At 42.8% G+C, this 12508-nt stretch overlaps 1 protein-coding gene across 4 annotated transcripts in view; it reads left to right on the plus strand.

Moving 5' to 3' along the window:
* The window catches only part of LOC138261322 (uncharacterized), an 888401-nt gene that overhangs the window by 634075 nt on the left and 241818 nt on the right, over positions 1-12508 (plus strand). For all 4 annotated transcript variants that reach the window (XR_011199068.1, XM_069210158.1, XM_069210160.1 and 1 more), the window contains 2 exons: positions 4418-4549; positions 6905-7054. Coding sequence is in view for 3 of the 4 variants with exons in the window: in XM_069210158.1 (XP_069066259.1) it covers positions 4418-4549; positions 6905-7054 (282 nt within the window). In the remaining variant the exon portion in view is untranslated. The remainder of the gene's footprint in view (positions 1-4417; positions 4550-6904; positions 7055-12508) is intronic.

Consider the following 12508-nt stretch of genomic DNA (forward strand, 5'->3'; position numbering starts at 1 on the left):
ACGCTGTACATAGGTAGTGACCTATGTACGGTGCACGCGTGTAATGGTGTCCCCGCACTCACAAAGTCCGGGGAATTTGCCCTGAACGATGTGGGGGCACCTTGGCTAGTGCCAGGGTGGCCACACACTAAGTAACTTTGCACCTAACATTCACTAAGTGAAGGTTAGACATATAGGTGACTTATAAGTTACTTAAGTGCAGTGGTAAATGGCTGTGAAATAACGTGGACGTGATTTCACTCAGGCTGCACTGGCAGGCCTGTGTAAGAATTGTCAGAGCTCCCTATGGGTGGCAAAAGAAAGGCTGCAGCCCATAGGGATCTCCTGGAACCCCAATACCCTGGTTACCTCAGTACCATACACTAGGGAATTATATGGGTGTACCAGTACGCCAATGTGAATTGGTAAATTTAGTCACTAGCCTGTTAGTGACAAATTTGGAAAGCAGAGGGAGCATAACCACTGAGGTTCTGGTTAGCAGAGCCTCAGTGAGACGTTAGGCATCACACAGGGAACACATACAGGGCACATACTTATGAGCACTGAGGCCCTGCCTGGCAGGGTCCCAGTGACACATAGACTAAAACAACATATATACAGTGAAATATGGTGGTAACATGCCAGGCAAGATTGTACTTTCCTACAGGTGTACATAGTGATTAAGACAAGGGCAGAAATGCTGCGACTAATATATTTCTTTTGATTTATGTCACACAATAAGAAATGTAATTTTGTTTGGTATCATGATCCTACCTAATTGTTTCTTCAAGTATATTTATGATTGTCAATCATTCGGTTCATGTGTCTTCAAAAACATTGGAAGTCAGACAGCTCCTCCAGGACATCTCCCTCTGGGAATTTGCACCCCAATATTCATAGGCTATTAAAGGAGAACTGCAAAGTCCTAGAGCACCAATGGCGGTGGTTGAAGGCCTCTGAAGACCAATTAGCCAAATAAGCTTATAGAACTGCTCTGAAAGCCTATGAAAAGATGCTCAGGAAAGTGAAAAAAGAGTACTTGGTAAAGAGATTGGAAGAGAATAGAGGGTCTGTGAGAGAGTTATTTATAATAGTAAAGGGCCAATCTCCTTTAGCAGAAATCTCTTTTAAGAATTTTGGCCCTCCTGCAGGAGCTCTGGCCCATCTAGGCACATTCACAAACCTTATACCAGAACAGGTGGAACAGGCCATTCTAGAGGTGAAATCTGGATCTGCTCTAGACCTGTGTCCCCATTTCATCTTTTTGAGTCTGCCTATTTATTAAGTCCTTTTCTCACAAATTTTAGTCTTTCCTTAATTGTTTTCCTTGAACCATGCTGAATATCCTGCTAAGTGGAAACAAGCCCTCATCCTACCTTTGGCAAAGAAAGCGGGGATGGATGCTTCCATCCTGTCCAATTATCGCCTTATCTTCCAATTGCCATGTATGTTGAAAGTACTAGAAAGCCTAGCTGATGCCCAGCTAATGCATCTTCTGGAAAGTAACAACTTGCTGGACTTGACCCACACAGGTCTTAGAGCCAAAAACAGCAGAGTCCACCTTGTAGTAGTATTAGATAGTATCAGATTGGAGGTTGATCATGGGAAGGTGGTGCCCTTATCCTTTTGGATCTGCCTGCAGCCTTTGACATGATCTCACACAGCCTAATAGTACAGAGTCTATATGAGACAGGTATACATTCAATGGCCCTGCAGTGCATTGGATTTTTTCTGGGCAACAGATCACAGTCAATACATCTGGCTTCTTTCAGGTCCGGTCCTCAAATGCCTAAATGTGGGTTTCCGGAGCTTTTATCACTTAGCCCCACTTTGTTCAACATATATGTCTCCTCTTTGGTAGGTATCGTCAATGCATCAGCTTTGAGATCTGCTCCTACGGTGATGGCAATCCGCTTATTATCTCTGTAGAGGAGGGATACAGTGAAACACAGAATAGCCTCACTGGCTGTCTATCAGAAGTAGCGACTGGGATGCAATCACATGGTTTGAAACTCAATGTGGAGAAAAAAATAGATATTATTCTTTGGCAGAGCTTGTAGAATTTGGAACGACGTGCTGTGGTTGACACTTCTGGGTTCCTCCTCAGAACCAAGGACAGTAGCTAAGAATCTCAGATTCCTAACATATGATACCCTCTCCATGCAAGACCATGTACGTGCAGCAGGCAGCAGATGCTTTGGTATCCTCTGACTACTGCATGAGCTTTTCTGTTGTATCCTGGTAGAATGGCACAGGACAGTTGTTCAGGCATTGATTGTAAGAAGGCTGGATTATGGGAATGCTTTATGTCTGGGGATGGCTGACTGTTCACCTATTTGCAGTCGATTCAGAATGCCGCAGCTAGACTCATTTGCAGCACTGTGCAAAGAAGCTCAGCCTCCACCTACCGAAATTCGCTCTGTTGGCGTCCAGTAAGTGAAAGGCCCAAATTCAAGTTGCTATCTTATAGTCACAAAGCACTGTACTATACTGGGCCTGCCATTCTGCACAATCAGGTGACCTTTAATAAGCCTATGTGAGCACTCCAGTCAGCAAACATAGCGCTGACAAGTGCTAAGCGCATTAAAAAAGCCTGAATGGACGGCCACTCTTTTTCTCATCCAGCAGCCATCCACTGGAATCGTTTGCCCATTGGTCTTCGCCTGACTTTCGACCTCCTCATATTTCGGAAGAGGTTGAAGAACTGGCTATTCCCTTCATAAGTGGATTTTGTGGAAGGGTGTAATGTCTTCAATCTAGCACCATGATATCCCTCTGGGAATCAGTGTAGCGATTTGAAGTACAGTAAAAAGAATCAGCGCTGAACATAACAGCAAGCCCTTGTCCCTACACCCAAGTTTCTGCTAACCAGGAGAAAGCAGCAGTGCTAGAGTCTGTAGAAAAGCTACAGGCAATTGTAAGAGACACCTTTAGGGCCACTAGGCCCCAGAAGACTTTCTTGGTGTCTAGACCATAAAATCAAGAGCACACACAACAAACCCTGTGGAAATTGACTCATTGGTGCCCAAGCTATCCTCATGTGAGTTAGGCACATTTGTAGTGATTGCTGTGTGTACCCTGCAGTCTTAGGGGACTCAGAAGTGCAAAGAAATTCTAAGCTGATTCAGTAGTAATCCCCAGGATGCACATGAGGCATTGCATCTCACCGGGAGCCACTGATCACCCCATATGCCAATTGGGTTAAAGAAAATGCAAATTTCATTGCAGGTGCTCCATGACTTGCATGGAACACTTGCAGTGATTTGTATATGTTCTCAGGGTATCCTGGAGTGGCAGCATGTCTACACCCTAAGTCTCCCAGGTTGCATAAAAGTTCAGAACAAGAGAGATCTTGTTGATTTTCAAGTAACCTGCAGAGCTAAGATTTTATGAAGCCTTGGGAATAGTGGATTATGTGACTTTGAGGTTCTACCAGAAACCTCACCAAACAAAGGGCCTTATTATGACATTGGCACTGCAGTGGCGTTTGGACCGCCATGGTTGCCACATTACGAGGCTGGCTGGCAGACCCACCAACCTACCACTGAGCCCGCCAGGATCTTTGATCCTGACGGGCTGACGGCGGTGCAGGTTGTAATCAGTGCCGAAGTCGGTGCCGCCCTGCTGATTACAACCTTGTTCTCTGCCAGCCTTTTCATGACGGTTGCACTGCCATGTAAAGGCTGACAGAGAACAGGTGCAGGGGTCCTCCAGGCAGCCCATGACCATGGCATGGGCGGTGCAGGGGACCCCTGCCCAGCACCCTCAAAATGTGCACTACCAGTTATGAGCCGGCAACAATGCTGGAGTCACTTTCCCACTTGGCTGACAGGCGGAAACCATTGGTTCCGTCTGTCAGTCGAGTGGGAAAGTCATAATTGGGCCAGCGGAGAGGGCGGCGACCACCCCATCGGGAGTTTGGCAGATGGGTGTTCCAGTTGGCCAAACTCGTAATCAGCCCCAAAATCTTCCTTTCTATTCCTTTGACAATGGTCAAACAAATGTCAAAGTCCATGGTTCTAGCTTAGTAATAGTGATGCAAATAGTCATGTTTGCTTGATAGGTTCTTTGTTTGTAATTAATGTAACATGAATTACTAAAGGCTGTAGGCCTGATTTTATCATTGGGACCACCATGACAAGCCGTTAGGTCTAATCATATAATATGTTTTGAAATAGGCGGATCTAGGGGTAGTGGTGCTGTAGGCTTAAGGGCTGCCGGTACACGGTTCAAGGAACCTCAAAGTAAGCAGAGTAGTGGAAAGTCTTTTCCTTGGAGTGCATGTCAAAGGATTTTGTAGATAATATTTTAACACCTTTGAACACAAATCTGGCAGCAGAAAATGTAATGGTTGAAAAGAACCCAAGAAAGTGTTCTCACACAAATAAAATGACACATTATAAAAGAGCATGATTTAAAAAAGGTTTCTTTTTTGCAGGATCTTGGGACTCCCACAAAGATTGATGGCTCCGGATATTTGATGATAAACAAGGTGAACCTTGATTCTCAAGCACTCGTCATCATTGATGAAAACACTCTCCAGGGGCTCTTGATTCTAAAAGCCACAGATGTGAGTATGGTGTAGCAATTATACCTAATTATGCATTATAGTCGTACAAATTGAAAAGGCGGTAATATCAGAAATGGAAGGGAGTTGATGTGGCAAGTCTGTAATCAGTTGTCACACAATCCCATCTTGTCATGTTTACAGTTAATCTGGCCTGAAAGTTCACCTGAATTATGTGAGATCATTTGTGCAGAATGTCCAACTCCCTACACATTTGGAAGTGCACATCTATGTTTTCAATTACTTCACAGGATTAGTACCATGGTAGGGTGTGGCTATTTATTCAATACCTACATATATGAATAAGTAAACATAAGGAGTATATGAAAGTTGAATTCTGCTACCAATGTTTGGAGACATTGACAAACTTCATACCTTCACTAAATTGCAAAGGTGGTAAACCTGCGTCCCTGTGGGCACGGGTTTCTTACATAAAAGCTTTGTGAAAAAACGATCAGCTCCAGTCAGCTGATAAGAAATATTTATTTTGTATAGAGTTGAAAAAAGGATATATGTGCTCCTGATGAAAGGAGAAAATACAGAAACTCAGTAAGCAAAAACAGATTGTCTAGAACACGTATGGCTATCATAATGATGGTAAAAACCTATCTAAAAAAATATCTACATATATATGTTGATGAGCTTACAGGTTATTTGGTCCTGAATAAAAAAGTGAATTACATTTATTACTCAGCTTTAACTGAGCAAACAATCTTGCGCTACCCGAGCAAGGCAGAAGCAGAAACGTTATGGTGGAAATATATTTTTGCTGTTTGGTGCGTCTAATTTCACTTCTTTTTGAGATAATTATTTTACTGGGAAATGCATTAGTCTTAAAATGTTAAGGAAGAGGATTGAGATAGGAGTGCAAAACGCAAAGTACCCTAATTGAAGAAAATAGTATGTAGCAATGTAATGAAGATTTATGAAAATAGAGGTTTGGTTAATATGACATTGTGGGCCACAATAGTAGCCACAGCTTTCCATGGTGCCTCTTTAACAATAGGAATGACCACATTGATGGAAGATTTGTTTTCTCTGAAATTCTACAAGATTGTATCCACACTGGATTTGCAATGGCTCATTGTTGCTAACTACTGCTCTACCTCACTTTCTGGTTGTTCGAGTGTAATATATTTAAGTCCTCAGAAAAAATGTGTTTTACTACCCACAGGTTTTACTTACTTCATATTTCTGATCTAAAAGAAATGTTTGCTGTAAATAAAGAGAACTTAGGTCCTCATTACAAGTTTGGTGGAAGGGATTACTCTGTCACAAACGTGATAGATATCCCACCCGCTGTATTACAAGTTCCATTGTGTACTATGAAACTCGTAGTACTGCAGGCGGGATATCCGTCACATTTGTGATGGAATAATCCCCTCCGCCAAACTTGTAATGAGGCCCTTAGTTTACTTACCCTTAAAACAACTAGACTTACTTTACAATGCCAAGACTGTGTAGGGGAAATCTAGGGCCTGATGTAAAGTTCAGAATGAACAGAAATTTCTCTGAATTTTGTAAGAAGTGTGCAATCTAGAGCCGAATCCACATCTATAGTTTTCTCCACCACACTATGGGGGTAATTATGAACATGGCGGTCTGGACTGCCATGTCGACGGTGGCGGTAATTCCTGCCAATGGCATTGCGGTCCCAACCGCCATATAACAAACGTGGCAGAACTGCCACAGATGAAACGCCGCCACCGCCAGGTTCCCACCACCAGGCAGGTGGTGGCAGCGTTTCATATCCAACAGGGCAGCGCTGCCCTCCGGATAATGAGCCTTATTCCACCAGGCTTTCCCTGGAGGTTTATACCGCCAGGGATAGCCTGGCGGAATGAGTGACTCGGGCCTCTCCTGGGGGCCCTGCACTGCCCATGCATTTGGCATGGGCAGTGCAGGGGCCCCCATGCACAGCCCTGTCACGCATTTCACTGCTACATTGCCGCCGGCTCCATTTGGCCCTGTCTCCAGCTAGGCTGGCGGGCGGGCGGAAACACTGTTTCCGTCCACCGGCCCAGCTGCATGTTCTTTATGTGGCCAGGGGGGGGTCCGGCGTGCTGGCGGTCTTTTGTCGACCGTCAGCACCGACAGCTGAGATTGTAATGAGGGCCTATGTGATATACAAAAAGTTTCAGGCACATTGTTTTTCAAATACAGCACTCCTTTTATGATTCAGAGAATTTTCAGCTGCAACCAAACTATAAATTGGTCCCTTCTCGTTGTCCTCCCAGACAACATAGCTTACAGATTGGTGGAGCACTGTAATTGAGAATTACATGTAAACACTATAAAGAGCTTGGTCTTTTTTTATTTAAACATACTTTCCCCCTTCTATGCTTATACCTTTCCCAGAAAAAGCAAGAATTGGATGCATTGTTTACCCATAACATCCAGACTGCCATCGATGCTGGTATTCCTGCAAGGACATTGGTGGATGTCACTTCTGAAAAAAATGGAGATCGCTATAAAAGGTTTATTCAGCTCAGTGTGGATAGCAATCAGGTACAGCATGTTGTTTACAATAAATGATTGAGGAAAAAATAGTAGGCCCATTCCAGGCTGTTCATATTAAAGAAATAGCTGTGCAGGTGTGTTGTTGCAAGCATTGTCAATCAGTGACTGGGTCAAGAATGTAAATAATTTATTTGTTCTGTGTTACCTGAATAAGCCCAGGCTAATGGCTGAGCAACTATTACATCACTTCATGGGATCTGCGGTTGAGCTCCTGGTCAAAAGTTCATATTATAGTGGGTCCACTTAGTATTTCATTCTGTGAAAGTCATTAAATGAGTCCCATGGACTTAGGAAACAGTAAACATAGGTTATTCTGTGGCAGGATGCCTAAGGGGTGAACATACATTTAACACATTCCCAGGCTGTGTAACCCTTTCAGTGCGTCTAATTTTATTTCTTGAAGTTATAACATTAAAGTGGAAATTTCACTATAGTCCTCCGCAAGCAGTTACAAGAAGTAGTTGTCTGTACATTGAACATTTTATAAATAGCTAAATTCATTCACTCACTGTCATGAGTGCTTGCTACCCTTATTCACAGGAAGGAGTTTCAATGTAGTAGATTAATTCCAGGCTATTAATATCTCTGATATCAGGGAACACCAATCAACACAAAGAACATTAAAAGCATCAGTATATTTGAATTATGAAACATAATAGAATTTGTACTTGAGATATTCAGTTTTGGAGTAGTGCACAAGTTGTTTTCTATTGTTAATGTCAATATTTTGTGTCAATAATTACAAGGCTATTTGGCAAAAGAAAATATTTAAAAAATAATCTTAATGTTGACATACCGCCCTTTAAGAATGTAAATTGTTCGCCATGACCAAAATTGTGACTTAAGGCCTCATTATGAGGCCTTAATTGTGACTTAAGGCCATCCCGGGACTGCCAAACTTGCAGGTAGGATACCACCCCATGGCACTTACATCCCCCAATATTGTAATACACCCCAGAGTATTGCAATGTTCCAGCCGGGCTGACCAGGGAAATCCGTGAAATACATGGTTCCCGCCGGGCTGCCTGACGAGAACAGTCCTACGATATTGGTCTCTGCCAAGGCCAATATCATAGCAATCCAATACCCTCGCAATGCGCACTGTCTGCAAAGCAGTCTCTCCGCTTTCCGACGGTGCTGAGCAGAGGAGCCCCCCTCTGGCCCATGGCCATGAGCATGGACAGTGCAGTGGTCCCCTCTGGCCCCCAGCACTGGCCTTCCGCCAGCCTTCCCATTGTGGGCACTGTGTTTTAAGGGCCTCCCTGGGTGAGTACAACTGAGGCCACCGTCACCATGTTGGCAATCATGTTCCTGGCGGGGATGGTGGTCTTGACCATGTCCGCTCACCAGGGTTGTAATGTGGGGGTCAGACTGCCACCATTGCAGCTGTCCGACTATCACCACAAGGCTGGCAGTCCTTAGACTGCCAGCCTCGTAATCAGGCCCTAAGAATCATGGCTTAATTGTCTTGAATTAAGTTGAGTTCTCTTGAGTAGGCTTTTCATCAAAGGTTTATTCATTTACCACTTATGGCTTGATTTAGAGGTTGGACAACAGATTTTCTATTTGCCGATGTTGAAGAATTTTTAACTCTTTCACATTTCAGTATAGCATTTTGTATAATTAGAATATTAACGCAGGGCAGTGGATGTTTCCTCTCCAAGGTAGTGATGTCCATGATTTCAGTAGACTTTTTGGGCCTGATTACGAGGCTGGCAATCAGATAGCCACCAGCCTCGACTGTGACATTCATACCACCACTTTACACGGTTGGTGGGCAGACCTGCCAACCTACTGCCGTCCCTGCCAGGATCTCACATCCTGGGGGCTGATGGCAGTGCAGGTTGTAATCAGTAAGGACAGTGAAGGGGCCCCCCTGCCCAGCACCCTCGAAATGCACACTGCCAGACAGTGTACATTCCGAGGGTGCTAGTGCCTCCTGCGTGCTGCAGCATTGTCGCTGTCTCTATTATGAGCGGGCGCCAATGCTGCCACACCTTTCCCACTGGGCTGACCATTGGAAACATTGGTTTCTGCTGGTTAGCCCAGTGGGAAAGTTGTTATTGGACCGGCAAGGAAGGTCACCAGCACGACAGTAACCACCCCGTCAGGAGTTTGGCAGATGGGGGTTTCAGTCCACTAAACTCCTAATCAGTCCCTTTCTGTAGAAATCCTTTGGTGGGAAAAGCAAGCACTGCTGGCAGAATTTCTGCACCCTAATCTGAGCAATAGAAATGTGCCCATAAAAACTTTTTACACTGTCTTTGCCCAGGTGTGAGGTCTCACTAATATTTTGACAAAATTGAGCATCTGTCAAATTATACATGTCTAGGGGTTATCATTGACAATAAAGTCAAGTGGAACACTCACTTGAAACACTTACTTCACAAATCAGTGGCAATAAATGGAGCAACAAAAGTTGTGTGTTAAAATATGAAAGGGGTGCAACGTGTTTAACTTTAACGGTGGTTAACACTAAATTAGTTCCAGCTCTCACATTCTGTTTAGCTTGTCGGCCTCCAGCTATAATCAGTAAAAAGGAAACAGTGTTTCTGAAAGGCATCAGGAAGTTATTTGACAGAAATTAACTCATCAAAGTCGAATAAGACTGGAACTTGGAATAATATTGCTTAATGCTCTGTCCACCATTAATCACATCAATTATTTTATAGCCAGCTACGGAGTGAACAATAATACCATGAAATGTTATTTCAGTAAAGAGCTGTCATATCCGAGGCACTTGTTGCTGAAAACCTGTTTTTAGGATATTCTGGCTAAATACAGCTAGCCGACTATAAATGGGCTGTACAAAATGGAAAAAAGCTACATGGAATGTATTGTTAAGACAGGAATTGCGAGGATGCTAGGCAGGGGGACACCTGCACTGCCCATGCACTTGGCATGTGCAGTGCAGGGGCCCCCCTGTAGCCCCCAGTTCTCTGCCAACCTTTTCATGGCAGTGATACCACCATGAAAAGGCTGGCAGAAAACCAGGTTATAATCAGCAGGGCTGTGGCTGATTATGACCTCTGCCACTGTCAGCCCATCTGGATCACCAATCCTGGGGGTGACGGCAGTATCCTGGTGTTCTGACCGCCATGGTTGTAATTTGGCAGTCGGATCTCCTCATCAACGGCAGTCTTGACCAGTTCCACGAGGCTGCCAGTCTCAAGACCTCCAGCCTCGTAATCAGGTGACCGAGTAAACAGCCCACAAGCACCAAATAGTTAGGAAAAGAAAATGCCAACTTTCCAAAAGTGGTGTTTTGGGAATTGTGACTTAAAATCCGACTTTACCAATAAAAAGTGTTTTAAATTTCAAATCTTTAGGCACCAAACTCAACATTTCTAACTCCTCAAAATTGAAAGTTATCACTTATTAAAGGTACTAAGTTCACTCAATGTTATCCTACGGGAGAGGTAGGCCTAGTAGTAGATAAAAACAAAGGTTTATTATCAGGACATATAAAAGTTAAATGTACATGTCCAGCTTTTAAAATACATTGAACCCTGAGCTATGGGCTGTTTAGGGCTTATCCCAGGGGTAGCATATCTATTATAAAACAAAGTTTAGGTCTGGAAAAAGGTTTATTCTGGCAGGTCAAAATGGCAGTTTAAAACCGCACACACATGCTGTAGTGGCAAGCCTCAGACAAGTTTAAAGGGCTACGTAAGTGTGTGGCACATTCAGTGCTATGGGCCCACTAGAAGCATTTAATTTGAAAATGTGTACTTGTGTTACCACTTTGCCAGTGACTTCCAAGTAAATTAAATATGCCAATCGGGTTCAAGCCAGTGTCGCCATGTTTAAAGGAGAGAGCTCTAGCACTGTTTAGTAGCAGTAAAATGAGTTCTAAGGTCCACAAAAATGAGAGCAGAAAAAAAAGTGGAGGAGTAAGGCAAAGAAATTGGGGGAATGACGACCCTAAGAGTGATCGGTTTAACAATCGTGTTGCATTTTTGTTGTGTTTTCAGAGTGTCAAATCAACCCTAAAAACATATGTAAGCCATATTAAAATGATTACATGCAAAATACATTAGCAATATATTGAGTTTGAAATTTCTGTAGATTAGGTACAGTTTATGTCAATTAAGAATGTAAGGGACACAGTTTCACAAATAAAAAAGGAATTTTACAATAATTGAATTTAAAACAGTATTTCCACATGGACTTTCAAGGAAAGCCTCACATAAAATAAAAAATAGGATTTTCAGATTAACAAAACGTTTCTTCAGGTATATAATTTTTCAGAATGTCCCAAACCAGATTAATCTTTACTCTGAGTTTTGAGAACATAAAGCCATATGTACAAACCATTTTTGAGTTCAGAAACAACCTGATGATGTCATTTCCTATGAAAAAATGCTTTTATATATGTATAAACGCCAAATTACAATTCAGTAATTGTCAGAATTATCATAACTTTAGTATCAATAACAAAAATATCAGGACCCTATTCTTAATTAAAACAGTCATTATATTTTACACAAAATCATGGACGGCAAAAGTATCTAATCTAACCTATATCACAAATAATAATATCGGAAACAAAAATATTGTGACTTATAACTAACCAGAGACTGTCAAAAATATTGAAATCAAAAATATCGACAACAACATTATTGTTATAACAAATAATATGTTGCAGTATAAAATATGAAAAACGTAAGGGCCTCATTATAAATTCAGCGGACGGGAAGACTGATCTGTTGAACTTCTGATGGGGAGGTTGCCACCTTACTGGCTACCTCCTCGGCCCCTTTACGACTTTCCCTCTGGGCTGACGGCCCAGGGGGAAAGTGGCAGCAGCACTTTCAACACCCCGTAATCGAGCATGTTGAAATGCTTCCGCCCGCAGGTGGTCCAGCATCCTCATAATGCACATTGTTTGCATTGCAGACAGTGCGTATTATGAGCGTGCTGGTCAGGGGAACCCCTGCACTGTCCGTGCTATGGGCAGAGAATCAGGTCGTAATTAGCAAGGCACGCATCGCCGCCCAGGTTGGTTGCGACCTGCACCCGCCATCAGCTCGTTGGGATCACCGATCCCCGTGGAGACGGCGGTATCCTGGCAGTCTGGCCATCAGGGTCGTAATGTGGTGGTCGGACCTCCACAGGAGCGGCGGTCCGGACCACCACCGCAAATCTGGCAATCTAGTGACCGCCAGACTTGTAATGAGGTCCTTGGTATTTAAAAAGACAAAAATATATCCCACAATAATAACTTTAATTTATAAATAAAATATAACATTACATAATAATACATTTCAAATATATTACCAGAAAACTTCTCTAAACTATAAATTACACATATTGACATCCCCCTTACTTACAACACATTTATTTTTAAAAACAATATTTTTCTTTACTTAAACTAAATACATATAATACTAAATAAAATCATTTATCTCAAATACGAGCTTTAAAAAACATTAATTGATG

Source organism: Pleurodeles waltl, chromosome 10 (assembly GCF_031143425.1).
Source record: "Pleurodeles waltl isolate 20211129_DDA chromosome 10, aPleWal1.hap1.20221129, whole genome shotgun sequence".
NCBI classification, from domain to species: domain Eukaryota; kingdom Metazoa; phylum Chordata; class Amphibia; order Caudata; family Salamandridae; genus Pleurodeles; species Pleurodeles waltl.